This window comes from Pipistrellus hanaki (genome assembly GCF_964339955.1).
Source record: "Pipistrellus hanaki genome assembly, chromosome: 2".
Taxonomy (NCBI): Eukaryota; Metazoa; Chordata; class Mammalia; order Chiroptera; family Vespertilionidae; genus Pipistrellus; species Pipistrellus hanaki.
In genome coordinates, this window is record NC_140504.1 from 183119234 (window position 1) to 183145475 (window position 26242).

The window sequence follows — 26242 nt, forward strand, 5'->3', positions numbered from 1 at the left end:
ACCCAGCAGCCCACAGTGGAGCTGAGTCTGGGAGACCCCGAGAGGTTGGCAGGGATTGGAAAGAACAAAGGGGCACCTAGGAAGGGGGAGAGTGTGAGGACACCCTCTGATGCCAGCACCCTGGACTCGAATCCCGGAGAGGGGGCCGCATCCCCTACCTCCGTCTGGATCATGTTGACACGCCGGGAGCAGAGGGTCTTCACGCAGTTGTAAATGTCCACGACACCCTCACACTCGGCCATGTCCAGCATCACATCCAGGACGATGTAGCAGCCCGTGCGGCCGGTGCCGGCGCTGGGAGAGAACGGCCCGGGCCGGGTCAGGGCCTTGGGAAAGGAGCCCAGGTCCAGGGAGCAGAAAAGAGAGGTCCCGGGCACCTGGCCATGACTCCACCACCCAGCGGATGGGGACAGAGAGACCCCCTCCTCCCCGGGCAAGGACGAGGCAGGGAGAAAGCCTCTGGAAGAGTTCTGGTGAGCGGGGGTAAGGACAGAGCTGGGAGTGGGCCTTGGGGAAGGAGAGAGGGAAAAGGGCTAGGGAGAACGCAACTTCGATCGGAGGGAGAAACAAAGGTGATGCTCAGAGTTTATCCAAGGCTGTTCTTGCTCCTGGACAGGCCTCCAATCTCCTGTACATCCCTCAAAGCCCCACCACTCACAGCCCTTACAGTACCCTTCCTGCTACGTGGTCATTGTTTACGAGACTGTCTCCCTAACCCGATTGGGAGCTCACCGGGAGCTCAGCTGAGTCTCATCTGTCTCTGGGATCTTCGTGCTGAGCACCAGGTTAGAGCAAAGTTACGGGCCGGGACGGGGGGGGGGGGGGGTTGGGGGGAAGAGGGCAGACAAAGATGACAACAGATTTCAAGCTTGAAAATAGTAGTATCCAAGTGTTGTCGAGGACATATAGCAACTGGGTCCCCCGTACACTGCTGGTGGGAGCTTAAATTAGAACCACCACTTCAGAAGACCAGCGGGATCTACGAAAGCTGAGTGTTTGCAGACAGCGATTCCACTCCTACGCACATAACCCACAGAAGCGCGTATGTATGTTGGCCACAAAACTTGCAATAGAATGTCCTTAGCAGCACTATTCCTATAGCTCAAAACTGGAAACCACCCGAACGCCTATCAGCTGCAGAACCGATTAACACATTGCGGTTTATTCATCCAGGCGAGTAACATACCATATGAATGGACCTTGGGGAACATAAGGTTGAGAGAAAGAATTCAGACACCAAAGCGTACGATTCCATTCACACCAAGTTCAAAAACACCGCACCACCAATCTATGGTTCGGAAGTCAGGGCGGTGATTGGTCAGGACAGTGATTGGTCAGGATGGTGATTGGTCAGGACGGTGACTGGTCACAACAGTGATTGGTCAGAGAGGGAGGAGGGTGCTCAGGGGCCTCTGGGTGCTGGTAATGTTGTTTCTTGATCTGAGTAGTGCTGGTTATTTCACGGGTGTGTGCAACTTAAGAAAATTCATAATGTCAGAAATACACTTATTTGTGCATGTTGCTTCAAGTATATTATTCATGGATGAAGTCTTATTCTAAAAGATGGTATGCTAAAGAAACCAGAGAAGCTGGTGTGCGGGTGGCAGCGCAGGCAGTGGCATGAGCCTGCTTTGTGGCCTGGGGGGAGCGGATAAGAAGCCAAGGAGAGGAGCCAGGACAAGATACAGAGGCCCGGGGCCTTGGGTCAGCGGTGAAGCTCTCCAATGGGGAGGTGGGGGAGGAATAGTTGGGGGAGGGACAGGCCAGGGCACTGGGCTTCCGCTTAAGAGGAAGAAGGAAGATGAGCAGAGGAGGAAGCGGAGCAGAGAGAGAAAGGGCAGTAGGGGTCACAGGACCCAACCAGGGCAGGAGCCAGGAGAGCTGCGGAAGGTGAGAGGGCCAAGGGGTGAGGAAAGTCCCTGGGTTTGGAGAAAAAAAGAGAAGGCAACGTCCTTCCCAGCACCTAGGCCACACCTAGCACACAGGCGTAGCTGACACCTGCTGAACGGAAGCCAACACACCTTGGTCCTGCCTGGTGCCGCCAAGCTCAACAACTCCTCTCCGTCTCTGGCGCCTCCTTGGTGACTGGGCCAAGGGCCTCCCGGGTTTGGGGAAGGACATGAGGGTGCCAACCTTGGAGCCAGAGTTCAAAGGGCCCCCCCCCCTCTCTCTCTCTCTCTCTCTCTCTCTCTCTCTCTCTCTCTCTCTCGTTAGGAAGAACGCCCGGGGTCCTGAGGGACCTGGAACCAGCCCGCCCCCGGCCTCTCCGCCTGGACCCGCGCCCACCTGCAGTGGATGACGATGGGCCCGGCGTCGGGCGGGGTGGAGGCCTTCACGCGCCGGACGAAGGCCAGCAGCCCAGTGGCGTGGTAGGGGACGCCATGCTCCGGCCACGCGGTGAAGTGGAACTGGCGGACCTCGTGCCGGGCAGAGTAGCCTCTCTGCGGAGACAGCGGGAACTGCAGTCAGTCACTGCGGGCCGCTATTAGACGCTTGCTGTATGCCAGGCCCTGCGGTGAGCAGGATCTCAGTCATCCCCAATAATACACTTAGGGCAGGGGAGGCGGGGTGCTGACGTCCCGAGTACAAGCGGGAAAACCTGGGCTCAGGGAGGAGAAAGCCGTTGCCCCAGGCTAGCTACCCAGGACTGGGGCAGAGCCCGCCTGATGCCTGCCCTGCGCCGCTGAGCACCCACCGCCCACACCAGGCTGTGGTTCTGACTCTGCTCTCAGCCTAAGACAGTGGTCGGCAAACTCATGAGTCCACAGAGCCAAATATCAAGAGTACAACCATTGAGATTTCTTCTGACGGCCAAATTTTTTAAACGTGAACTTCTTCTAACGCCACTTCTTCAAAACAGACTCGCCCAGGCCGTGGTATTTTGTGGAAGAGCCACACTCAAGGGGCCCAAGAGCCGCATGTGGCTCGCGAGCCACAGTTTGCCAACCACGGGTCTAAGACTAAGAACAGAGGGGCTTACAGAGGATCAAAAGGGATCATGTGTGGGAGGACTCGTCCACTGGCCCTGTGGCCTCTCATGGGTGACCACCCTGAGCCTCACTTTCCTTGTCTGTGACATGGGGCTGATGGGAAACGCTAAGCCTAGAGAGCTTCCGGGGCTGGAACAGCGTGTGTAACATGCTCAGTGTGTCCAGCACAGAGCAAGACCAACTACCAGCAGCCATCACGTCATTCAGCACCTCGACTTCCTTTTGGAGTCGCCAGCAAAGACAGCTTCGCACCCGATCTCGGTGCTCCCAGCAGGTACCAGGCAGCTGCCTAGTGGGAGGGCAGTGATGCCCTTCTCCCCCCTCCTCTCCTGGGATGGGGGAGGTGGGGAGGTGGGCTCTGCCCTCCCCCCGCCCCCCCCCCGTCAGGCACCCCAAGTCCCCAGGCGACAGGAGACTCACCCGCTCCAGGGCAAAGGTGCGCACAACATACTCTGCGAGCGTCTCCGTCTTCACCAGCGTGATCTTGATGTCCCCGTACATGTCCGAGTCTTCCGGCCAGTACCGCGAGCACTTCACCTGGAGTCCCCACCGGGCAGGCTCAGCGGGCTCCCTGCTGCCCCCTGGGCCTGCCAGGCCCCCTCGCCCCACAGCCCGCTTACCCGGCCCACTTCCACCAGCTTGGTGATCATGACGATGCTCGAACAGTGCTCCTGCCACACCAGGCGCCAGAAGTCGTAGACCATCTCGGGCTTCGGCCCTGGAGGCACAGGGGGTGCTTGTCCCCGAGGCAAGGTCTCCGTCCAGGGCCAGCACCCCCTCCGCCTGGCATCAGCATTCCCGGCCAGAAGGCTCCCGAGTCCCCAGGGGGGCTTCATGTACACACCACCCACACCCCCACCAGCTGCCAGCTCAGGCCTAGAGGGCCCTGGAGCCGGGCAGAATCAGGGAGGGCCTGGCTGGGGACCTCGGTCATCTTGAGTGGAACCCAGGAAGCAGAGCCATGGCCCCAGTCTCCAGAAAGGATGGACAAATGGACACTCAGAAGGAAAAGACACAGCCAGAGGGACCCACGTGGCCCCAGACTGAGACACAACCCACAGCTCGGAAGACTGAGTCTGGCTAGCCCCTTTGCATGCACCACCTTGGGGACAGACAGAGGGACAGGGAGCTACAGATGGACTGGGCATATCAGGGAGACACAAGTACAGGCAGGTACAGACTGACAGCCAGATTCCAGAAGCTACAGCCAGATTGGGGCTCGGACAGACAGGCACAGAAGAGAGACAGAGTCAAGCAGCTCGGTAGGGAAGCAGAGAGGTGGCTGAGGGCGTTCCGCACACGCGGGGCACACGGGGGCACACGGGCAGACGTGCCAGGTACCTTGAGTGGCTATGAAGTGGTTTGACCTGTGGTAACCCTGGAACGAAGAAGAGGGAGCAGTGAGACCTCGGGGTCTCCTCCTCCCTTCTCTCCACAATAAGCACACCCCACGCCCAGCACTGCCCCACCCTTTCCCCAGGATTTCCTGGCCCACCGGTCCCCAAGCAAGAAGGGAAAAGAAGCCGAAACCGGTTTGGCTCAGTGGATAGAGCATCGGCCTGCGGACTGAAAGGTCCTGGGTTCGATTCCGGTCAAGGGCATGTACATTGGTTGCAGGCACCCAGGAGGGGATATGTAGGAGGCAGCTGGTTGATGTTTCTCTCTCATTGATGTTTCTAGCTCTCTATCCCTCTCTCTTCCTCTGTTAAAAATCAATAAAATATATTTTAAAAAGAAGGAGGAGGAGGAGGAGGAGGAGGAGGAGGAGGAGGAGGAGGAGGAGGGCAAAGCAGCTGGGACACCAGTGTCTTAGGCCTAGACGCATCTTTGCTGTGTGACCCCAGGGAGGACACACTCCTTTTATGGGCCTAGAGGGTCTCCCCATCCATAAATTGGGAACAGTTACCCACAATCTGCTGACAACCCAGCTGTTGTTTGGAGAAAAATAAAGCCCAGGGTGATCCTGCCCTGTCCCCAAAGCCCCAGAGGCCCTCAGCAACCCCAGACCCAGGGCTGGGTCTTGTCAGCTCTCCCAGTCCAGGTGAGGCAGCCAGAAGGGACAGCCCCCCATCTGCTTCAGTCCCCCAGAGCTTGGGGCCCAGAGGAGGGCTTCAGGTTGGGAGCAAATAAACACGGTTACTCATGGGTCTTGGATAAATATTTTTGAAATCAATAATAAATGTTGAGACCCTACTAAGGCCACAGACTGTGCTAAGCACTTTACCTGAATTACCTCCCACTGAAGAGGTGCTAAGAGCTACTTCATCCTCCACGCCCAGGGCCCTTGGGCAGTGAAGAGGCACTGGCCAGACCCCACCCTTGCTTCACCCCTGCCTAATCCCTGCTCCAGGGCCATAGCTGCCCAGAAGGCCCTGCCCAATGAGATACCTAAGGTATCACAAGGGCATGGGGTTACATATAAGAAGTGCTGAGGGGCTGGAGCAAGAGCAAACAAGGTCACCTGTCACCTCCCTGAACTCCTCCACCCCAAGCCCAAGGAGCCCTGAAGTCAGACCATAGGGGTTCAAACCCCAGCTCTGCGGAGCTCTTGCTAACAGGTGTGCCCTTAGGCAAATCGCTTCCCCTCTCTGTGCCTCCAAGTTCCCGTCTATACCATGGGAAAGACTCCACTATGACTTCCTCGGGCTGTTGTGAAGAGTGAAGTAATGTATGTCAAGAGGTTGGCACCAAGGCAAGCTCAGTGCCAGCACTTCATCAGCATAACTATCATTACCACTACTTCAAAGGTCAAAGAGTATCTTTCAAGATCCAAATAGTGTGGATGTCAAGAATTTCCAGGGCAAAAGGTGGTTTGCAGTGAGCTTAACCATCTTATCCTTGGAGTCAAGTTGACCTGGTTCTTGTCACAGCTCTGCCAAGTGGTAGCTGTGTGGCCCTGAGACCAAAGGGCACTTCTCAGCGTCTCGTGTGCACCCGAATCTCCTGGGGATCCAGCTAAAAGGCGGATTCTGCCGCAGAAGGTCTGGTGTGGGCATTTCCAGCCACCTCCCAGGTGGTGCTGGGGCTGGGCCTCCAAACCCTTTGTGTAGCCAGACTCTCAGCCTCTCTAGGCCTCTGTTCTCCTCGGCATAACAGGAGACATGCACCCTGAGTCCACACCGTAGTCAAAGATGCCAATAATGAGAAGCTGCCCAGACTCGCTCAGCCCTCACTACTGGAATCCTCCCGGTCTAGCTTAATTCCCTGCTGGTGTCTCCCAGGCCACTGCCTCTGTCTGAGGCCTCAACAGAGTAACTGGGGTTACAGGGGAGAGCCCAGCAAGGGTGCCCCACTGCTGCCTCCTCCCCAGTGCGGGTCAAGCTGGGAACAGACTACTCCACCTAAAAGAAAATCCACTTGCATGAGAGCAAGAGCCTCTTCAGATTCATCCGTCTCTCTCCCTCTCTCTCTCTGCAGGGCCCAGCCCCCCCAATGCACACATACATGCTAGTCAGCAAATACAAGTTTTCAAACAGACAACCCTCAATATATGCACATTACCTTTTTAATTGTATACATGCATTATTGCATAATGATATGACATAGAGGACCATGAAGCAGAAAGTTTAAAACAATGATTTAAAGGAAGAGAAGGGATCCATCTTGAGCAAACCCACTTTAGAGATAAGCACGAGAGAGCTCTGGTCCTCACACTCTAGGGCCATGGTCGGCAAACTGTGGCTCTCGAGCCACATGAGGCTCTTTGGTCGCTTGAGTGTGGCTCTTCCACAAAATACCACGGCCTGGGCAAGTCTATTTTGAAGAAGTGGTGCTAGAAGTTTAAGTTTTAAAATTTTGGCTCTCAAAAGAAATTTCAGTCGTTGTACTGTTGATATTTGGCTCTGTTGACTAATGAGTTTGCCAACCATTGCTCATCAGCGTGTCCTAGGAGCCTGAGCCCATCCCCACCCCTCCCTGCAGCCTCCAAGTGGGTGGACTGGGAGATCGACCACTTGCCTCATGGGTGAGACTCCAGGGCATCCTGGTGCTCCCCAAAGGGAAAGAACCAGCGTCCAGCGTGAGGATCGAGGTCAGGCTGAGGTGGAGACCCAGCTCCATGCAGTGTGAACAGTCAACTAACTTTCCTAAGTCTCAGTTTTCTCGTCTGCCTAACGTGGGTCCCCAGCTCGCAGAGTGCAGTAAGGATGACGGGACAGCACAGGACAGCCGCACTCAGGCGGACTGCTGTGTGAACACTAAGCCAAGGCTTCGGAGGGTGTCTCTTAAAGGTCTGACAACCGAGAGCCAAGGGGGCGGGCTGTGTGCTGTGTGGAAACGGGGCATACAGAGTATAACCACCTCATTCATCACCTCCTAGTGGAGGCGCAAGGGCCGAGTGCAGTCACTGCACTCCGTGGGTCTAACACCCCATTTAAATTCGGGGAGCTCATAGAATGAGCACGCCCGAAATAAGGGGGTGTCTGGGAGCACCTCTGCAGCCACCGGGCACCTCCAGCAGATGCGACTGCAGGAGACTTTCACTTTACATTAGGCGTGTCCGTGTTGTCTGATAATGAGCCATGTCTTTGCAAAAGCAAGAAAAGTATTTTTTAAAGAAATGAGGAAACTAAAATAGAAAAGGTGGCCCTGGGTGATTTGGTTCAGTGGCTAGAGTGTCGGCCTGTGAACTAAAGGGTCCCAGATTCGATTCCAGCCAAGGACACAAGCCTGGGTTGCAGGCTCCATCCCCACCCCCACAGTGGGGGGATGGACAGGAGGCAGCTAATCAATGATTCTCCCTCATCATTGATGTTTCTATCTATTCCTCTCCCTTACTCCCTGAAATCAATAAAAATACTTTTTTAAAAAAAACTAGAAAAGGTATACACAAAATAGCAATCCCAACAAGCAACCAGAATTATGAACATAATATATCTATAAATCAAATCAGAGGATCACTAGATGAATTTGGGGTCTTTTATGGTCCTAAAGACCCAAAGATGACACAGTTTCTTAAAAATAGAATAGCCAAACTGCTCCCCCAAATAAAACATTCAAATTAGGGCTAAACTGAGGGCAAAGTGGTTGGGGTTGAGTTCAAGCAAACTCATCACTAAGGGATTTGAACACGAGGGAAACTAGTTTTAAGGGGACTGGCCGTGGCTGTCCTTCCTTCCTTGATAAACGATCCTGACCCACAAGCAGCAGAGACAGGGCACCCAGGCCCACCCCCTGCCCATCCTTCCCAGAGCCCCCCAAGGTGTGGCTAGTGAGAGGACGCGGGGCACAGAACGGGCTGGAGGACAAAGATGACGGAAGGCGGTAGCTGGTACATAACGGGCCCGGGGAGCACCCAGCCCTGCTGCCCACCGCAGGGCAGTGAGGGTGGCAGGGGCTGCTTACAACAGGGGCGGCGTGACATCAGCAGCCCTGGGCGGCCCCCAGCTGGGCTGCTGAAATGGACGGTTGGCGTGGGGCACACAAGTGACGGGAAAGAGGACAGAGACCGAGAGAGAATCTGAGATACAGCCGGTCGGACAGACAGGAGGAAGAGGAAGCGGGGAAGGGGAGATATACTTACTTCACGGTTTATCCGAATCTTAATGATTCCAGTGAGGGAACAGTACAAAGCAAAAGAGACAGATGTTAGGCCAGAGGCAGATGGAGGTGGACGGAGCACAGAAGTGGCCAGAATGGGCGATGCGAGCAGGGGAAGCAGAGCGGGGGCGAGGGGGGTTTGGGGGGCAGGGAGGGTAGTGGCAGGGGCCCAAGAAGAAGCCAACTGGGACGTTGAGGAGACCAAGGAGAGGCCTCAGTCATCAAAGGTGCTTCAGTCTGAGAAGCCAGGCCCCGCCCATGTCCCAGCCAGGAGAGAGGATGGGAGGTGGGGGAGAAGGCAAGGCATTCTGGGAAATAGAGCTTAGCTTGCCCGGCCCCCAGGAGGGAGTGAAGAACAGGGAGAAGAAGGTCATCCCCAGAATCACCAACGACCCCACCTCCCCGATGCACCCCTCCCTCCTCCTACACACCTCAGGCCTTCGCTCACACTCCTCCCTCCCTGGGACGCCCTTCCCTCTCCTCTCCGGCCACCCAAAGCCAGCGCAAGCCCCCCTCCTCCAGGCAGCCGCCCGGGGCTGACCGTGGCCCTGCCGCTAACCTGCTGAGTGGGCCTGGGAAAGGCCTTGCACTTTCCGGCCTTTGCTTTCCCCGCTGACCTGACATTTAACTTGTGTCTATAGTTTTGTGTCTCCCCAGCTAGGATGACATATATATGCTTCAGGAAAGCAGGCCCCGTGTCTGTCTTGTTCACTGCCAATCCCTGGTGCCCGGCACAAAGCCTGGTGCGTGGTAGGTTCTCAGATTATATCTGCAAATGAATCAGTGATGCTCCCCGAAGCCTGGCGGCATCCTCCAGGTGGGAGCAGACTCACCACCCCTTCTTCACACCCCACCCCCAGCCCCGTCTCCGGCCCCTCCCTGCTGTCCAGCCAGACCCAGCTGCCATAGTGAAGGCAGGAGGGCCTCCCGGTCCGCGGCCAAGGCTTTGGAGACACAGACTGAGATCTGAGCCCCTTCTCGGCCGAGGCACTAGCTGTGTGACCCGGGAGGAGGAGCCTCACCTCCCTGGGCCCCCCCCGGATTCCGCTCCTGCTAACTACGCCCAGGGTGGCCGCAGGGATTACGTAAAGTTACATGTTTGGTGTAAAGTGCTTAGCACAGCGCTTGGCATCCTGTACGTGCTGAGAAAACACGGATTATTATCCTGAAGTTCCACTCTGATCACTGTCAAAACCCTTAACAGCTCCCTGGTGCCCCTGGGGGAAGCCCCAGTTCCCTCTCCTGTCATTGGAGGCCTCCCCACTCCAGCCCCTGCCTCCCTGCAGCCTCACTGGGTCTCATGGCAACCCCAGCTCCAAGCCTCTTGGCCCCTCGCGGCGAGCAGATCCTTCCTCACAGCTGGGCCTCGCGGTCTGCCCTCTTCCCTCTACTCTGCGTCTCCGACCCGTCCTCTCTCAGGCCGAGCCCCAGGTGCAGGAAGCCATCCTGATGCCTGCACCTGCTCTGTCCCGGCTGCGGAGCTCCCGGGCACTGATGTAGGAGACGGGGCCCTCAGAACCCAGCCATCTGGATCCCCACGCAGCCCCTGACAGGTCCTGCCCCGCGGGGACGGGGAGCCCGGAGCAGGCAGGGCGCGGTCAGCAGGGGTGGCCGGGGAGAGGCACTCACGTCTATATAGTTGGCGTTAATGTAGTCGGCATCGGGGTCTCCCAGCATCGGGTGGAGCTTCACGCGGTGCCGGTCATCTGGAAGCACAGAGCGGGGCCGGGGGGTGGGCGGGGGCTGACCTGGGAGCCGGAGCGGGGGCTAAAGGGAAAGGGGCACAGGCAGGGCGGCCAGGAAACTGACCAATAGGCTCTGTAGGCCACAAGGAGCAGGACAGGCCAGTGGTTAGCGTCTGGGCTACCGCACCATGGAGGCCAGAGGTCCTGTGCTACCCAGACAAGTGTTAGCTTTGTGACCTTGGGCAAGGACCTTAACTTCCCAAGCCTCGGTTTTCTTACCTGTAAAGTGGGGTTATAATATGTCCCCCTTGACAGAGTTATTGAGAAGGATGAGTGAGATAATGGGTGTGATGCTGAGCACATGGCTGGGCACATGGTAGACACCCAATACAAGGCTCGCTCTGGCTGTCCTCCCCTCCCGACCCCCTCCACCCACCGCCCCAGACCCCAGGCCCCTCCCCAGGACTCACAGGCAGGCAAGGGCTCCTGCCGGCTGCCCTTGACCTTGTCTTTCTTCTTTGTGGCATCCCAGCCTTCAAAGAAGCTCTGCCGGAAGGGAAAGTGGAAGTCGGTGGGGAGAGAAACCCTCCACTCCTAAGAACCCTATCCTCTCCCCGGGATGCTGGGGCGACCGAGATAAGGGCCAGGTTCGTGGTTAAACTTGGAGCCTAAGATAAAGTCGCTGCAAATCCCTTTATCAGCTTGGTTCCGAACCAAGCAGTGGTGGGAGAGGAGAGAGTGAGAAAAGGGGGGGTGGGGTGGGGGAAGAATTCAGAGACATTTGAAGATTAGAATCAAATTTAGGTTAAATCCAGGTGTGAGTTGGGAAATGAGGTCAACGTGAGGGTCAAATTAAGATTAGGATAAGGGTGGTGTCAGAGTCTAGAGAGAGGGAGGATGGGATTCAAATTAGAGTTAAATGGAGCTCAGGATGACAGTCAGGGTCCAAGGCAGATGGGGAGGGGGGGAGGGTTAGGTTTGAGGCCAAGGTCAGGGGGTTTGAGGCCAAGGTCAGGGTTGGTGGTCAGGTTCGTGTTAGGATTAGGATGAGGGGCTCGATCAGAATCCAGATGGAAACGAAGATAAGACTTAAGGTCAGATCTCCAGTCAGGGTTAGGATACAAGTGAGAAATCAGATTAATTCTGAAAATAGGATCAGGGTCAAGTAAATGACATTAAATGAAGTTGGGGACTGAGAGAGAATCCCTTGGGAGGGGGCTGAGGGTCGGGGAGGGCGGGGTGCACAGGGAGGAAGCAGGCGAGGCCCCGGTGAGGGGCCCTGGCTGGCCTGGGGCCCTGCACCTCGTACTCCTGCTTGAAGCCATAGCCCTCGGCCGTCTTCATCTGGTTGATGTGCTGCAGGAGGTCGGCCACACGCACCGCAGGGTGCAGCTGCCCCGTGTGATACGGGGAGCCCTTCCGGCCGCACGGACGCCTCGGGGAGCCCCCCAGAAGGCTGCTGGCCTCAGTGACACCATTGCCACGCTGGTCCCCTGCAGTTGGAGAAAGGGAAAGGGGTTCCTCACACACACAGGCCCAGCCTCGGGAGCCCCAGATGGACTAGAGGAGCCAGGGAAGGAGGAGCATGGGCAACATGGAGGATGGCGGGGTGGCTCACTGGAGCCAAGCAGCCTAGCTGGGCCCCCCCACGTGACCCTGGGCAAGTGCCTTCCCTATTGCATCTGGGGTTTCCCATCTGTAAAATGAGCAGGTCGGATCACGTGACCTCGGAGGGCCCTTCCGGCCCAGCCCTGCCTGCTGCGATCCTGTGGTCCCCTCACGGCATCCCTCCGCTCCCTCCCAGGGCCAGAGCTCTGTGGCTTCTCCATGCTCCCCGAAGGGGACAGCACTCAGCAGAGCCTGTGACAGCCTCCTCATCCCTCCCCTCTTCCAGGGGACAAATCTGGAACACTGGCAACTCCCAGCAATTACCCCCATTCAAAGGCAAGCAAATCCCAAAACTCAAAGATAAGCAAATCCCAAAATTAGCGGCTGAGGCCACCCCCTCTGCAGATTAACGCCAGGCACCTGAATAGAGACGTTTTCCCTGTGCCAGCATTTCCATTGTCGGTCTGTGCAGCAGCCTCAGCCAATCAGGGAGCAGGAGGAGAGGTTCACCGTGCACCCCAATAAAATGGTACCCTCCCCCCTGACCAGCCCACTCGCTGGCTCCTCCAGTGAGTCCCTCCAAGGATGTCCCACCTGGCCCCTGAGAGCAGGTCCCGGGATTGAGAGAACAGCCCACTCAGTCCTCCCACCTTCAGACACTCCCGCACACTTACTTAACACTCCTTCCCCTCCTGGCCTGGGTAAGGGGTGGGGGACTCTCGGCAGCCCCCCGAATTTCTCACAGCTGCTCTCTGCCCAGTCTGAGCCGGCAGGGGAGAGTGAGGAACTCCCAGCGGGGCCTACGTGCCAGCCCCCACCCCTCCCTCTGCCTTCACACATGCTGTCCCCTCTGCCTCAGACACCCTTCCCTCCTGTCTTTGCCCAGCGAACTCACACTCCTCCTTCAGACCTCAGCCACATGGTGCCGGGCCTCGGTGACCAGACGTCCCGCTTTTGGCGGGACAGTCCCGATTTTTACCAATTTGTCCCGCCAAAAGCGGGATGTCTGGTCACCTTACTCTAAGTCCCACTCAGGACTCACTGATAGAATGAATGAATGGCCACCAGGCACACCCTGCACACCTCGACTTCCCCAAACTCTAGTCCCTGTCCCTTCAAACCCAAAGACCGCCGGCCCTGCTGGGGCCCCCCTTCCTGTGCTGGGGTTGAAGACTGGCTTTAGGGGCTCCCGGCAGAAAGGCCATTCCAAGACAGGGCTTATCCGTGTCTCTTCTCTCACGAATCAAAGTCCTGAGCGGCTGTCATTCAATGTCTGAAAATAATTACTTCACATCTTTCGTCCAGATTTCTAGTTGCTTACAGCTGGAGGGCACGTCGAGTGTCAGTTACGCCTTCGAGGCGAGATGCCCCAAACCCTTAATTTTACAGATGAGGAAACTAGAGTCCAAAGATGAGAGACTTGCCTAACGCAGCAGTTGCCAAAGTATGTTCTGGAAAATACTAGTCATGTCACATGACTAAGTGGTATTCCATTAGAAGGTATTCCAAGAGAAGGAGGTATTCCAAGAGAAGGAGGAGGAGGAGGACAAAGACTGGTTCTGTGTTTTTAGGAAATCTTTGAAATTCTGGTTTAAAAATAATAAGCAGGCCCTAACCAGACTGGCTCAGTGGATAGAGCATCAGCCTTCGGACTGAAGGGTCCCAGGTTCGATTCCGGTCAAGGGCATGTACCTTGGTTGCGGGCACATCCCCAATAGGGGGTGTGCAGGAGGCAGCTGGTCGATATTTCTAACTCTCTATCACTCTCCTTTCCTCTATGTAAAAAAATTGATGAAATATATTTTTAAATAATAAGCAGGGTTTTTTCCTCTAAGACCTGTTAGGGCTTCCAACATAGTAGTGTGCATTTTAAATCTCCAAGAGATGGCAGAAATAGCACCGTGAGAGCTTTTTTGTTTGTTTCAGGAAACGCCCTCGGGGAACACAGCGTAATGTGGCGATTAAGAGACAGGCTCTGGAGTCAGGCCCCAGATGGAACCCCAGCTCTGCAGCTGACCTTGGGGATGTTGCTTACTCTCTCTCTAAATGGTCATTTTCATGTGTCAAATGAAAAACAGAGCCCTGCTCCTCTCCAGCCTGAGGATGTAAATATTAAATAAGAGAATGTGCACAAAGCACACGGCCCCGTGCCGGGCACACAGTGAGCACCTGCAGGTGGCAGCCATTGACACAGAAGTCATTTCCAGAAAAGGGAGGGACCCTTGAGTCTCCGGGAGCCGCAGCAGCTGGCCGACGAGAGGAGGCCTTCCTGTCTTAGTCCCTCTCCACTGCGGCATCTCCGTCCAGGACCTAACAATTCTAAACTGCGCTACAGCAAACACACAATGCAGAGCTTTCCAAACACAGGGTTTCTGCTGGAACTCCAAGATGGGGCGGGGGGGGGGGGGGGGGGGGGGGGGGGAGAAGGAGAGGGGAGTGGTTCCTAGTGCTCTTTGTGGAAACCATGCCCACAGCTCTATGGAGGCCCTCCAGAAAGGGGTAACGGAGGTGATGGGGAATCCAGCAGCTCATCCCAGAGACCCTGAAAGTCTGGCAGCCTGACGCAGCCTGACGCAGCCTCACAAGGAGCATGGAGGAAGAGCGCCGAACAGCCAGGGCCCAGAGGCTCTGAGGGTTTCACAGGCGGATTTCAGAGACAACAGGGACACATCCCAACACTTTGGGAACATTCACAGCCAGGACGGGAATGGGGGGATAAGGACAAATATGTGATACCTTAATCAATAAAGAAATTAAAAAAAAAAAAAAATTCACAGCCAGCCTGCCACCATTTGCTCAGAACGTTAAATCCCAATTTTAAAATGTGCATACTAAGGTTGCATCCAAATCAACATGGCTTTCTGTTCTAAACCACCCCCCCCAAAAAAAAAAAAAAAATCTGGCCTATACTGTGTGGGAAAGAAAAGAAGAAAGCAGAGGGGAGAGTGTGGGGCCGGGAGAAATAGAGAAGGCACTGAGACTCAACTCCGGTCTCCAGAAAACTCCCTGAGTTCCCCTGCTGTCACCTCTTCACCCAGGTCCTGCATCCCACCATCAGTCCAATCTTACCCATCTCAGCCGAAAACCTGGCCACCCCTGCCCAAAGGTGCATCTTCCCAAAACCCTGGCAGCACCCATAGTCCCCACCACCCACCTGGCGACTAGCCTGGTGCTGACTTCCCTGGCTGGATCCTGTCTCCCCAGCCCATCAATGAGTTTCTAGGGAGCAGAGCCCGGGTTTCCTACCTCTGTGGCTCTCAGCAGGACACAGCAGCAAGATCGGCACCCTATTACCCTCCCCTCCCACTCACCCCAATACCCACTGGAGTTTTCAGCCCGATCAGACCTCTCGTGTTTTCCATAAAGATTATATGCCCACCCCCGGGCATTTACACATGCTGTTTCTCATCCACAAACACCCTTTCTTTCCCATCTCTGCCTGGCTGAATCATACCCATTGCTCAAGGCCTAGCATGAGACAGTAGAAACAGCTATTGGCAACTCAGAGAGACCTGCACTTAAATCCTGGCTAAGCCACTTCCTGGCTCTTTGGCCTGGACGAGTGACTGTGTCTCTTTGAGCTTCTGTTTCCTTGTTTGTAACACGAAGGGTTGATAACAGCTACTGCGCGCTGCAATGGAAATGTAAGGAGGGAGACCACTAAGAGAACATGATGAAGAACTACATGTCAATGAATCTGAAAACCTGAATAAAATGGACAAATTCCTAGAAAAAAATTAACTTACTAAAAGTGGCTCGAAAAAGAAATAGAGAGCTTCAATAATCCATTACTCATTTAACTACGTTGAATTAAAAGTTTGTATTTTTCATAGAGAAAAGAACAGAAAGAGATTGTTTTACAGATGAATTCCATCAGACTTTCAAGGAGACCGTTATTCCGTTCTTCCATGAAAAGGAAAAAAAGAAAAGAAACTTCAATGCATTTTATAAGACTAACAGAATTTTGATATCAGAAACCAAACAAAGGCAGTGTAATCCCACTCAGGAATACAGCTTTAAAATCCTGAATGATATTATAATGATACTGAATCCAACAATACATACAAAATCTAATGCAACATGGCCAGGTTGAACTTATCTCAAGACTCGAAGGTTACCTTAACACTAGAAAAGCTAAATGTCACTTGCCTCATTAACAATGTAAGGGGGAAAAATATGACAATAAGGCAGAAAAAGGATTTGGTAAGGTTTAATGCCCATTTAAAATAAAATGTCCTAGCAAACTAAAACTGAAGGAACTTTGTTAATCTGACAAAACATTTCTACCAAAACCTATAGTCAGCGTCATTCTCGGTGTTTAATGTTAGAAGCACTCCCTTTAAAATCTTGCACTTCCATTTAACACAGTACAAGAGTTCCCAACCAGTGCCATTCAGAAAGACAAGGGGGGAAGGGGTGAGAAATAAAGAACAAACAGAACTGTCAATATTTACAGTTCTTATGATTGTACTCAGAAAAATCTTAGAATTAATGAAAAATTTTATCAAAAAGTATGCATATAAGCCCTATTTATATACAGAAATCAACTACATTATCTATTCAAGCAACAATCAGACATGCAATATTTTAAAAGTATACCGTTTGTACCGGGAAAACTGGGTAACCACAAACATAAGAATGAAGTTGGGTTCTTATCTAACACCATATACAAAACTTCAGTCAAAATGGATCAAAGAACTAAATGTAAGACCTAAAACTTTATTATAAAACTCTTAGAAGAAAATATAGGGTGGCAATGATTTCTTGGCTGTGACACCAAAAAGCACAGGCAACAAAAGAAAAAGAAGAAAAAAAAGGCAAATTGCACTTCATGAGAATTTAAAATGTTTGTGCATCAAAAGATACTATTCACAAAATAAAAAGGCAGCCCACAGAATGGGAGAAAACATATGCAAATCAGATATCTGGGAAGGAATTAATATCCAGACTATAGAGAGAGAATGTCTAAAACTCAACAACAACAAAACCTGATTCAAAATGGGCAAAGGGCTTGAACAGTCATTTCTCCAAAGAAGATGCACAAACGACACATGCGCAACATCCGACATTAGGGACATGCAAATCAAAACTGCGCGATCCTACACACTCTCCTTAGATGGTATTTATCTTTAAAAAAAAAAAAAAGCAGAAAATAAAAGTGCTGGCGAGAATGTGGAGAAACTAGAACCCTTGTACACTGTTAGTGGGAATATAAAATGGTACAGCCGCGTGGAAAATATGGTGGTTTCTCAAAAAAAAAAAAAAATTAAACATAGAATTACTTTATGATCCAGCAATTCCACTTCTGGGTATAGATTTAAACAAACACACACACACACACACACACACACACACACACACACACAAACAAACAAACTGAAAGCAAGGTCTCACAGACATCAATGTTCATAACAGTATTATTCACAATAGTTCAAATATGGAGGCAACCCAAGTGTCTACTGACTGAAAAATGGATTTTTAAAATGTGATTTCTATATACAATAGAATATTATTCAGCCTTTAAAAAGGGGGGTGGATTTTGAAAGATGCTACATGATGGAGAAACCTTGAGGACATTATGCTAAGTGAAAGAAACCAGTCACAAAAACACAAACACTTATATGAGATAATAGAATAGTCAAAATCATAGAGACAGAGGGTAGAATGGTGGCTGCTAGGGGCTGAGAAGAGAGGAGAAGGAGGAGTTATTATTGAAGGAGCACAGAATTTCAGTCTACAAGTGAAGAGAGCTATGAAGATGGGTCATGGGATATTGCACAATACTGTGAATGAATTTAATACACTGCACTGTATACTTAAAAATGGCTAAGATGGTAAATTCCATGTTATGTGTGTTTTACTACACATGCACACAAAAAATGTATCATTTGCAATATAAAAAATATAAGGGGTCTGGGGGTATACCTAACAAAAATGTATAAGATTTTATGGAGATAATATTGAAAGACATTCAGGACCTAAATAAATAGGGTGATATCCTATATAATAAAAGCCTAATATGCTAAGTGTCCAATCGCCTGGTCGGCCATTCAACCAATCAAAATAATATGCTAAGGCCACTCAACCACTCACTATGATGTGTACCGACCACCAAGGGGCAGACAGCTGACCTGTAAACCAGTCACTATGACATGCATTGACTACCAGGGGACAGACAGTTGACCTGTAGACCAGTCTCTATGACATGCACTGACCACCAAGGGACAGATGCTTCAACCGGTAGGTTAGCTTGCTGCCGGGGTCTGGTGGATCAGGACTGAGCAAGATGGGCTGGTCACACCCTGGAGCCCTCCTGCGGTGCCCCCCCCCAGCTGGCCAACCTCCCGCCTCCCTCCCAGGCCCCAATCGTGCATCAGTGGGGTCCCTCAGACTGGCCTGCATCCTCTCTGAAATCTGGCCTGAGGGATCCCCTGAGTGCATGAATTTTATGCACCAGGCCTCGAGTATATCATATTCATAAATGAAAAGACAATTTCATGTCAGTTTCCCCACAAATTTATCTATAGATTCCATATAAATCCATCTAACAAAGTTTTCCAAAGAACTTGAAAAGATAATTATAAAATTTATAAGACAGAGAACGAGCACAAATATAGCCAAGACATCCCTGCTGAAGAACAAAATCAGGAGGGCTTGATGTTTCAGATATCAAGATATATAACTACAGAAGTTAGAAAATGTGGTATTGGCACAGAAATCACCAAATTGGCCAATGGAAGAGAATAGGGAGCCAAAAAACAATCCACATATATATGGAAACGTGATATATGATAAGGGTGACATTGCAAATCAGTAGTGAAAGTATGAACTATAATACCTGATGCTGCGACAGTTGGTTCTCACCATATAAAAAAAAAAATCCTTAATCCATATTGCACACAAAAATCAATCACAAATAGATAAAGCTTTAAATGTGAAATGCAAATTATTAAATGTTTTAGCCTTGGTCAGTTTGGCTCAGTGGATAGAGTGTCAGCCCATGGACCAAAGGGTCTCGGGTTCAATTCTGGTCAAGGGCACATGGCTCCATTGCAAGCTCAATCCCCGGATCTCTGGGGCATGGGCAGGAGGCATCCAATCCATCTATCTCTCTCACATCGATGTTCCTCTCTCTGTCTCTCCCCATCCCTTCCACTCTCTCTAAAAATCAATGGGAAAATATATTTAAGTGAGGATTAACAACAATGAAAAAAAATTATAGACATAATAAAAAAAAAAAATGTCATGACCCTACATAAGGAAGAAATCTTTAAGATCTCCAAAAAGTAGAACTCTAAAAAGATGGATGAACTTGACTAAACTGAAATAAAAAGCTATTCATCCCAAGATACTATAAATAACCTGCAAAGATGAGTCACAGATTTAGAGAAGATATTTGCAATTCATAAGTCACAAATGATTATCATCCCAAACATATAAAGAACTTTTAAAAACCACTAAGAAAGTGACAGCAAATTAGGTAAAAGACATGAACAGGCATTTCATGGCATAAGGAACCTGAATGGCCAGTAATGATGTGAAAATATCTTCAACCTCATTAGTAATCAGAGAAATGCAAATTAAGCCTATAGAGAATCACCATGTTATAAGAGCCAGTTTGGCAAAAGTGAGGAAGGCTGGCAAATGTTGATCTTGATGCAAAAGCAAAGCAAACTCTCATGCACTGCTGCTGCCGGCAGCGAACACAGGCAGAGCCACTTTGGAAAACAATTTGGCGCTGTCTTATCGAGTGGAACGAGCACACACTCCATAACCCAGCAGTTCCAGCATCTCCCGTGCAGGTGCATCTGCAGATTCATCTCTGAGTGCTCACAGCAGCCTCGTTTGTAATAACAGGAAACTGGGAACAAAGCAAATGTCCACGGATGGCAGAATAGAGAAATAAATTGCAGTAGACTCAAACAATGGAAAACTACACATCGGAGAAAATAAATGAACGATAGCGAAACTTCCATCTGGGTCAATGTTAGAAACATGATGTGAAGTTGAAAAATAGAGTGTATTTTTACGAAGCTCCAAAACAAGCATAATTCTACCATGCTCTGCTTGGGGATGCTTGCACACGAGATAAAACTACCCCCCAAATGGCAAGAAAGCTGTAAACACAAATTTCAAGGGAATAGTTACATGGAAGAGGGAGGTATGGGGTGGGGGAGGGGCACCTATCTGATATTCTAATTCACCAGTGGTGCTCACTGGTGTTTGTCGTACTGTTATGACTTTAGGATCTTCATAAACATCACATATTTTCACATATTTCCTTTTGTACAGATCAGCACTAAATGGAATAAAGAGGTGTGCAATGAAGTGAGTTATGACAAGCCCCTAAGACAGTCTACTTGCATGCCAGGTGCAGAACTAATAATGTAAACACATCATCTCCTTTAGTCTTCCGGCAGCCCTACCAGCAGAGCATATGGGGAAGCAGACACCCAGAGAGGTTAAGCAAGTTGCCCAAGATCACACAGCTTCTGGGATCTGAGATGCAAACCCAGGTCTGTCTGACTTCAGAGTAATCCGTCTTCGCCACTGGTCTCCAGCTGCTCACACGGCAGGTGCTCCATGAAGCCAGGAGCCTGCTCTGGACCTCTCTGGTCACATAGCGTCACCCACTCACTCACTCCTAAGTCCCTGAGGCACTTCCCACGAGTAACCCATGACCTCACATTCCTCCTCTATGAGTCTGTGTATAAGACCATTTTTCCACCGAAACCGGTTTGGCTCAGTGGATAGAGCGTCGGTCTGCAGACTGAAAGGTCCCAGGTTCGATTCCAGTCAGGGGCATGTACATTGGTTGCGAGCACATCCCCAGTGGGGGGTGTGCAGGAGGCAGCTGGTCGATGATTCTCACTCATCGATGTTTCTAACTCTCTATCCCTCTCCCTTCCTCTCTGTAAAAAGTCAATAAAATATATTTTATTAAAAAAAAAAAAAAAAGACCATTTTTCCTAAAGCTCTTCCAGTGCAAAGGTCACACCTGTGCCTTCTCTGCATTTCCGGGGCCAGTGCGGGTACACAGCAGGAGCACAATAAATGCTTCAAGTCTGGTGGGGGATATTACAGAAGTTGTCTGACGTGAGGAGCCCCAGAGCCACAGGAAGGGCCGGGAACGGGCACTCACCCCGGGGGCTGTAGCCGTGGGCGTCCATGAAGGAGAGGCCCAGCCGCTCGTCCTCCTGCAGGGTGCTCTGGTCCGTGAAGCTCCGGTCCACGGCGCCCATCATGTGCGTCTTCTCCTGGCGGTAGTTGACGGTGGCCTTGGTCATGTTCACCGGCTTCCTGCAGAGCGGGGTTGACGGGAGCCATGGGTGCTGAGCGGGGACAGGACTGTGCCCAGAAGAGGACGAGGAGCCCAGCAGCACTCACAGACCTTGAAGCCAGAGGCCATTCTAGAAGCATCTCTGGATGCTGAGGGGACTCTGCCTCCATCCTTCACTCAACAGACCCAGAGAGCTGCTGCCTCCCCCCAAAAAGGGACCGAGCAGGGACCCTCTCCTGGGGAGCTTTGCTGAGCGCAAGGGACAGAGCAGCAGTGGGAACCTGGCCCCAAGACCTAGGAAATGGGAGGAAAACTCACTCTGGGCCATGTGGGTGATGCAGCAGTCACCCCACCCCAAACTAGGAAGATGGCGGTCCCCACTCCAGCCCAGCATGCCCTTCTCTACCCGCCTTCCACCTGCCCTGGAGCTCCTTTCTCTCCTGTGAGGGGATGGACCATACCCCTCCTTCCTGGCAGAGGATCTGATTAGTGCTCAGCCTGAGTTCAGGAGTCCTCCCCTGGGCCCAGAATGGACTCCAACCAGGCTGCTTCTTACCTCCAAACTTCCGGGATGGGCCCACCACTGGCCATGGACACTTGTAAAGAGACCCACATAGAGTCCATGTTCCCACCACTACCCACCAGTCCATCCAACTGCCAGAAGCAGCACAGGGGAAAGGCAGAGCTTCTGGAGAGGGCCCTGGGCAAGTGGCCCACCCTGTCCAGGCCTCCAGCCAGATGAGAAGGCAGTCTGTGACTCAGGGAAGTCGGAGGAGAGGCAGGGGGCGGGGGGGCGGAGGGGGGAGGGGGAGGCAGGGGGCACAACTCCATGAACAAGGGGCCAAGCAACAGGCAATGGGGAAAGGACCTGGGACCCACGTGAGAAGAAGGGTGGAGGCCCAATCACAGGGGAGGCTCCAGACAAGAGAACCATTCACCTGCTCGGCCCTACAGCACGCAGGATGTGGGGCAGAATTAAGAATGGATTTCAGGTAATGAAGGCTCGGGGACACTGGTTACTGTGGAGATGAAGAGGCCAATGAAGGGTCATCCCAGCAGGACAAATTCCAATCAGCCTGTCCTGGTTCAAGAGCTCCCAGGGCAGAGGGAGGACAGAAGGACCTCTGGATGCCTCTTCTGCCAGGCCCCCATCCTGTGCTAAGAAGATGGCTCTGTGTACACCCTGGGGACCAATGCTGCTGTGACTGAGGTAGGCACGGCCTGCGCAGCCTGGACCAGAGACGGCTCCGTGGGCCAGGCCTCCTACTCCCCACCCGCAGGCTCTGGGCATCTGGCCACCCGGCAAAGAAGGGGCTCCTGGTGACCTGAGTGCCGTCTGCACCGTGTGGAGAGCTGCCAGTGTGGCACAGGCCTGCCCCCCACAGGCACACATGCTGTGGACCCAGAGCGGCCTGTGTGAGGACCTTCCTGACACAGACGTGGTGTGAGCAGCAGGAATGGCACAAGGGGCTGTCTCAGGGTGAAAGGTCACGGGAGTTCAGGGGGGATAAGTGACTAGCCAGGTGACCCAGCAGAGCCAGGTCTGAACCTGAGACTCTAACTACAAAGCCAGTGCATGTGACCTCCACATGAGGAGGTCAACACAGAAAAGAGAGTCAGACGGAGGAGGGAAGCTCAGCGGCAGAGGTGGCCATGGAGAAGGGTGTGGGAGCCCAAGACCCAGCTGGAGGGGACGGGGCGGGGGCCCCCACGGAGGGGCCAGGGCCCAGGCCAGTGGAGCTACTTACGGGTAGTAGGAGTAGGCATAGTGGTCTCTCCTGGCAGCGTGCAAAGAGAAAAGCACAGTTGGGCCCTGGGGCCTTCCACAGGGCTGGGCCCAGGGCAGCGCCCCGCCAGCAGGGAGGAGCTGGGTGCTTTCCGGACTGTGGAGGGGGCTGGCCAGGCTCAATTATTTAGGACCAAAACCCAAGTCCCTTCCCTAGGCCTGCTACTCAGGTGTGAAGGGCTGGGGAAAGCGCCTGGGGGAAGCAGAGCTTTCAGTCACTCACACATGCATACACAGAGAGAAATGTGCATACATGCACACCCACATAGAGGCCTACACACTCAGGTGGATACACACTCACTGTACACACATAGAAACCCACAGACATACATGCACTCACAAATGCAGAAATGGGCTCATATGCACAGACACACATATTTAAACACACGACTGAGATATATACACAGACACACTTTTACAAATACACACACATATGTGTACACGCACACATATGACATCCCCCACTCACACACTCAAGGTAACTATACTCACTTCTGCTGACAGCCCCCCACCCTCAGTCCCAATGCCCCTCACACCTGCAGGCTCCCTGCCCTGAGTGACAGTCCTTTGCATACACCTGTATGAGTGGCTGGGGCAGGGTGGAGAGGGGTTATGGGCAAACCTTAAGGGCCCCTTCACCCACTCAGGCTGCCCTGGGTGTGGGGTCCATTAAAGGAACAAGGCCACCCTTCATGGGCACCCAAAGCACAGCTTGGGCCAAGAGCCCTGACATGACCACAGAGCACAGAGAGGAGGCAGAGCAGGTCTGATTCACAGATGAGGAAGCTCAGTCTCAGACAGCCATGGACTTCCCAAGACTCTCTGGGGGTCTCTAGTGGAGTCCAGAGCACGGTCAGGACCCTGGCCCCAGAGCTAGCTCTCCCCTGAGGCCATATCCAAGGGCCTCCATTCACCTGCCTCCACATCACCCCATCAGCAGAAACCCTTTCACAAGGAAATCCTGCAGATGAGGGGAAGGGAAGGAGAGAGGAGGATGGGAGCCTGAGGGCCAGCGAGGGCAGGAGCTTGGCTCCAGGTCACCGGGCATGGGTCATCCATCCTAGCAACAGCAGGGAGGGTCCGTGGCCCTGTGGCTGGTGACAGAGGCCCTGAAGAAGGGGTTGGTAGAATAGCATTCTTATAGTCTTCCTAAAAGGTCATTCCTTTGAAAGGGCCTTCCCTGACCATTCCCCCACAATCCCTCTCTGTGCCCCCAACCCTAAGGTTAAAAATTGGGACTGTCCCGCCAAAAGCGGGACGTCTGGTCACCTTACCCAACCCAGGCACCCCGTTCGTTTCACAATTACAATTTCCTCATTATTGTAATTATCCATGTGTGCTTCTTCTAATTTAATGCAAGGCACCCCACGAACTACAAAGCAGAGGAGGATCCTGCCCACAGTTGGATCCCCGGGGCCCAGAACAGTGTCCCTCGATAAATAACTCATTGAATGAGGAATCAATAAATAAGGGAAACTACAGCATTTCCACCTCTAGGCGCTTCCATTCCTCCTCTAAACAAGTCGTGGCTATAATCCCCCCCACCCCACCTTCCACCCCTGGGGCTGTTGTGAGGTTTAGGCATCAGGCTCTTCCCTGGGGATGCACAGCCCACATGCCAGAACTTTCTCTGACCTCACAGAGCGCTCCATCGGCAGGGAAGATGAACATGGAGTAAAACAAGGCAAGTAAATAAATGAAAATGTGCGAGGAAAGGAAAGTGCTGCAAAGGGAAGGGGGAGGGGCTCTGGAGGCAGAGCAAGGGGATCTGACGCAGCCTGAGCTCTGGGGTCTGGGGTAGGCACTGGAGTCCTGGGGAAGATTCCACCAGTCTCACTATCCACACAGGCAGAACAGGCTGGAGCATCTGACACCTCTTCCCAGCTGGCCCTGACTGTCCCCCATAATCCCCTGCCCCCAATGCCCTCCTTCTTCCAACAGGAGTACACACAGGGCAGTAACTGAGTAACTGCCCTCCCACAGCAACCTCCTAATCTGTCCGTGGCATTTGTACCCCAAGTTGATCTGAATACCCCCACCCCTGACAAAATTGCTCTGACACTTGACACCCCACAGTACAGACTGGAGGACCCCTGAGGAGCACAATGCACCCTGAAGGCCAGGTAGAATTGGGGGAGGGGTGTTGGGGGGTGGGGTAATGACATGCTATAGAATGGGACTGGATGGCTTTCAGAGGAAAGGAGGATCCTGGTGGCTTCTGGGGTTGCCTGGAGGGCTTATGGGGTGGCAGCTGCACAAACTGAGGGTTTCCTAGTGAGGCCTGGCAGCATCTCTGGCTCACTGTCTCCTGGACCCAATGACATCCCCCACTTTGCCCATCCTCCCTCCTTGAGGGTAGATGTTTTAGGGCCTCAAATACCACAAGCTACCCCCTAATATCTGACCCCTCCTTTACACCCCTCTCTCCATCTGTCCCACTCCCCAGGCCCCCAGAGTGAACTCCCAAGCCCCCTGCTGGGGAGAAGCATTGGGACTGGCCACTTACTGCATCGACTGTGCCAGTGTGGTGAGACCTTCACATCCCTGCCCATGAGCTGGGGCTCAGGCTTTGTAGTCAGGCCTGTGTTCAAATCAGACCCTGCCGCGTATCAGTCAAGTGACCTGGGCAGGTCATTCAGTTACAATCTCCTCATCATGAAAAGGGAGTGAGACCCTCTTCGTAAGTCAGGATCCAAGAAGGAAATGTTCTCTAATGCACCCGGAACCAGAGCGGGCCTGGCACACAGTAGGTACTCAATAACTAACGTGATATTTGAGATGCTCCTGGCACACAGTAACTACTAAACAAATGGTGCTTTAAAAATGTTTTGTATCTCGAAGCAATGTGGAAAGCAGGCCGGGAAAAACCAAGCCTGATGCCCTGCCCGGGCCACCCCCCACCCCCACCCCAAGGCCAACACCCCACTGCTGGCACGTCCTACCCCAGATTCTCTGGAAGAATCTCTCTAGGCCGGTGCCTGGGCCTCAGGCAAGGGAGCCCTGGCCAATTCCCCCTCATCTCTCTGGATCCCGCTTATCGGCTCCTGGCAGCCCAGTGACCCGGTGCCAACTCACCCATGTGTGCCCAGCCTGGCAGCAGCTAGGGCTCAGGAGCCAGAGCCCCGGTGGAGAGCCGGTGGAGTGGGCTCTGCCTCTGGTTCCCCGGATGACCTTGGGCAGGTTCATGACCCCTCTGGGCCTGAGCACCTCTATTCCTCAATTAAGACGCATGCATAACAGTGTCCTGGGGCTGCCCGGTGGGGCTGAGGGAGGAGGGGAGCAGTCTCAGAAGCCCCCATCCGGCTCCAGAGAGAGACTCGGCTTCAGCGGCTCCAAGAACTGGGCTCCCAGGGGA

General features: G+C 52.9%; 1 protein-coding gene across 2 annotated transcripts in view; it reads right to left on the reverse strand.

Moving 5' to 3' along the window:
- The window catches only part of PTPRU (protein tyrosine phosphatase receptor type U), a 78999-nt gene that overhangs the window by 7229 nt on the left and 45528 nt on the right, over positions 1–26242 (reverse strand). For both annotated transcript variants that reach the window (XM_084874831.1, XM_084874830.1), the window contains exons 15-23: positions 20964–21121; positions 11516–11706; positions 10684–10759; positions 10158–10234; positions 4332–4368; positions 3611–3708; positions 3411–3527; positions 2287–2441; positions 159–294 (exon numbers count right to left, since the gene is read on the reverse strand). In XM_084874831.1, the coding sequence (XP_084730957.1) occupies positions 159–294; positions 2287–2441; positions 3411–3527; positions 3611–3708; positions 4332–4368; positions 10158–10234; positions 10684–10759; positions 11516–11706; positions 20964–21121 (1045 nt within the window). The remainder of the gene's footprint in view (positions 1–158; positions 295–2286; positions 2442–3410; positions 3528–3610; positions 3709–4331; positions 4369–10157; positions 10235–10683; positions 10760–11515; positions 11707–20963; positions 21122–26242) is intronic.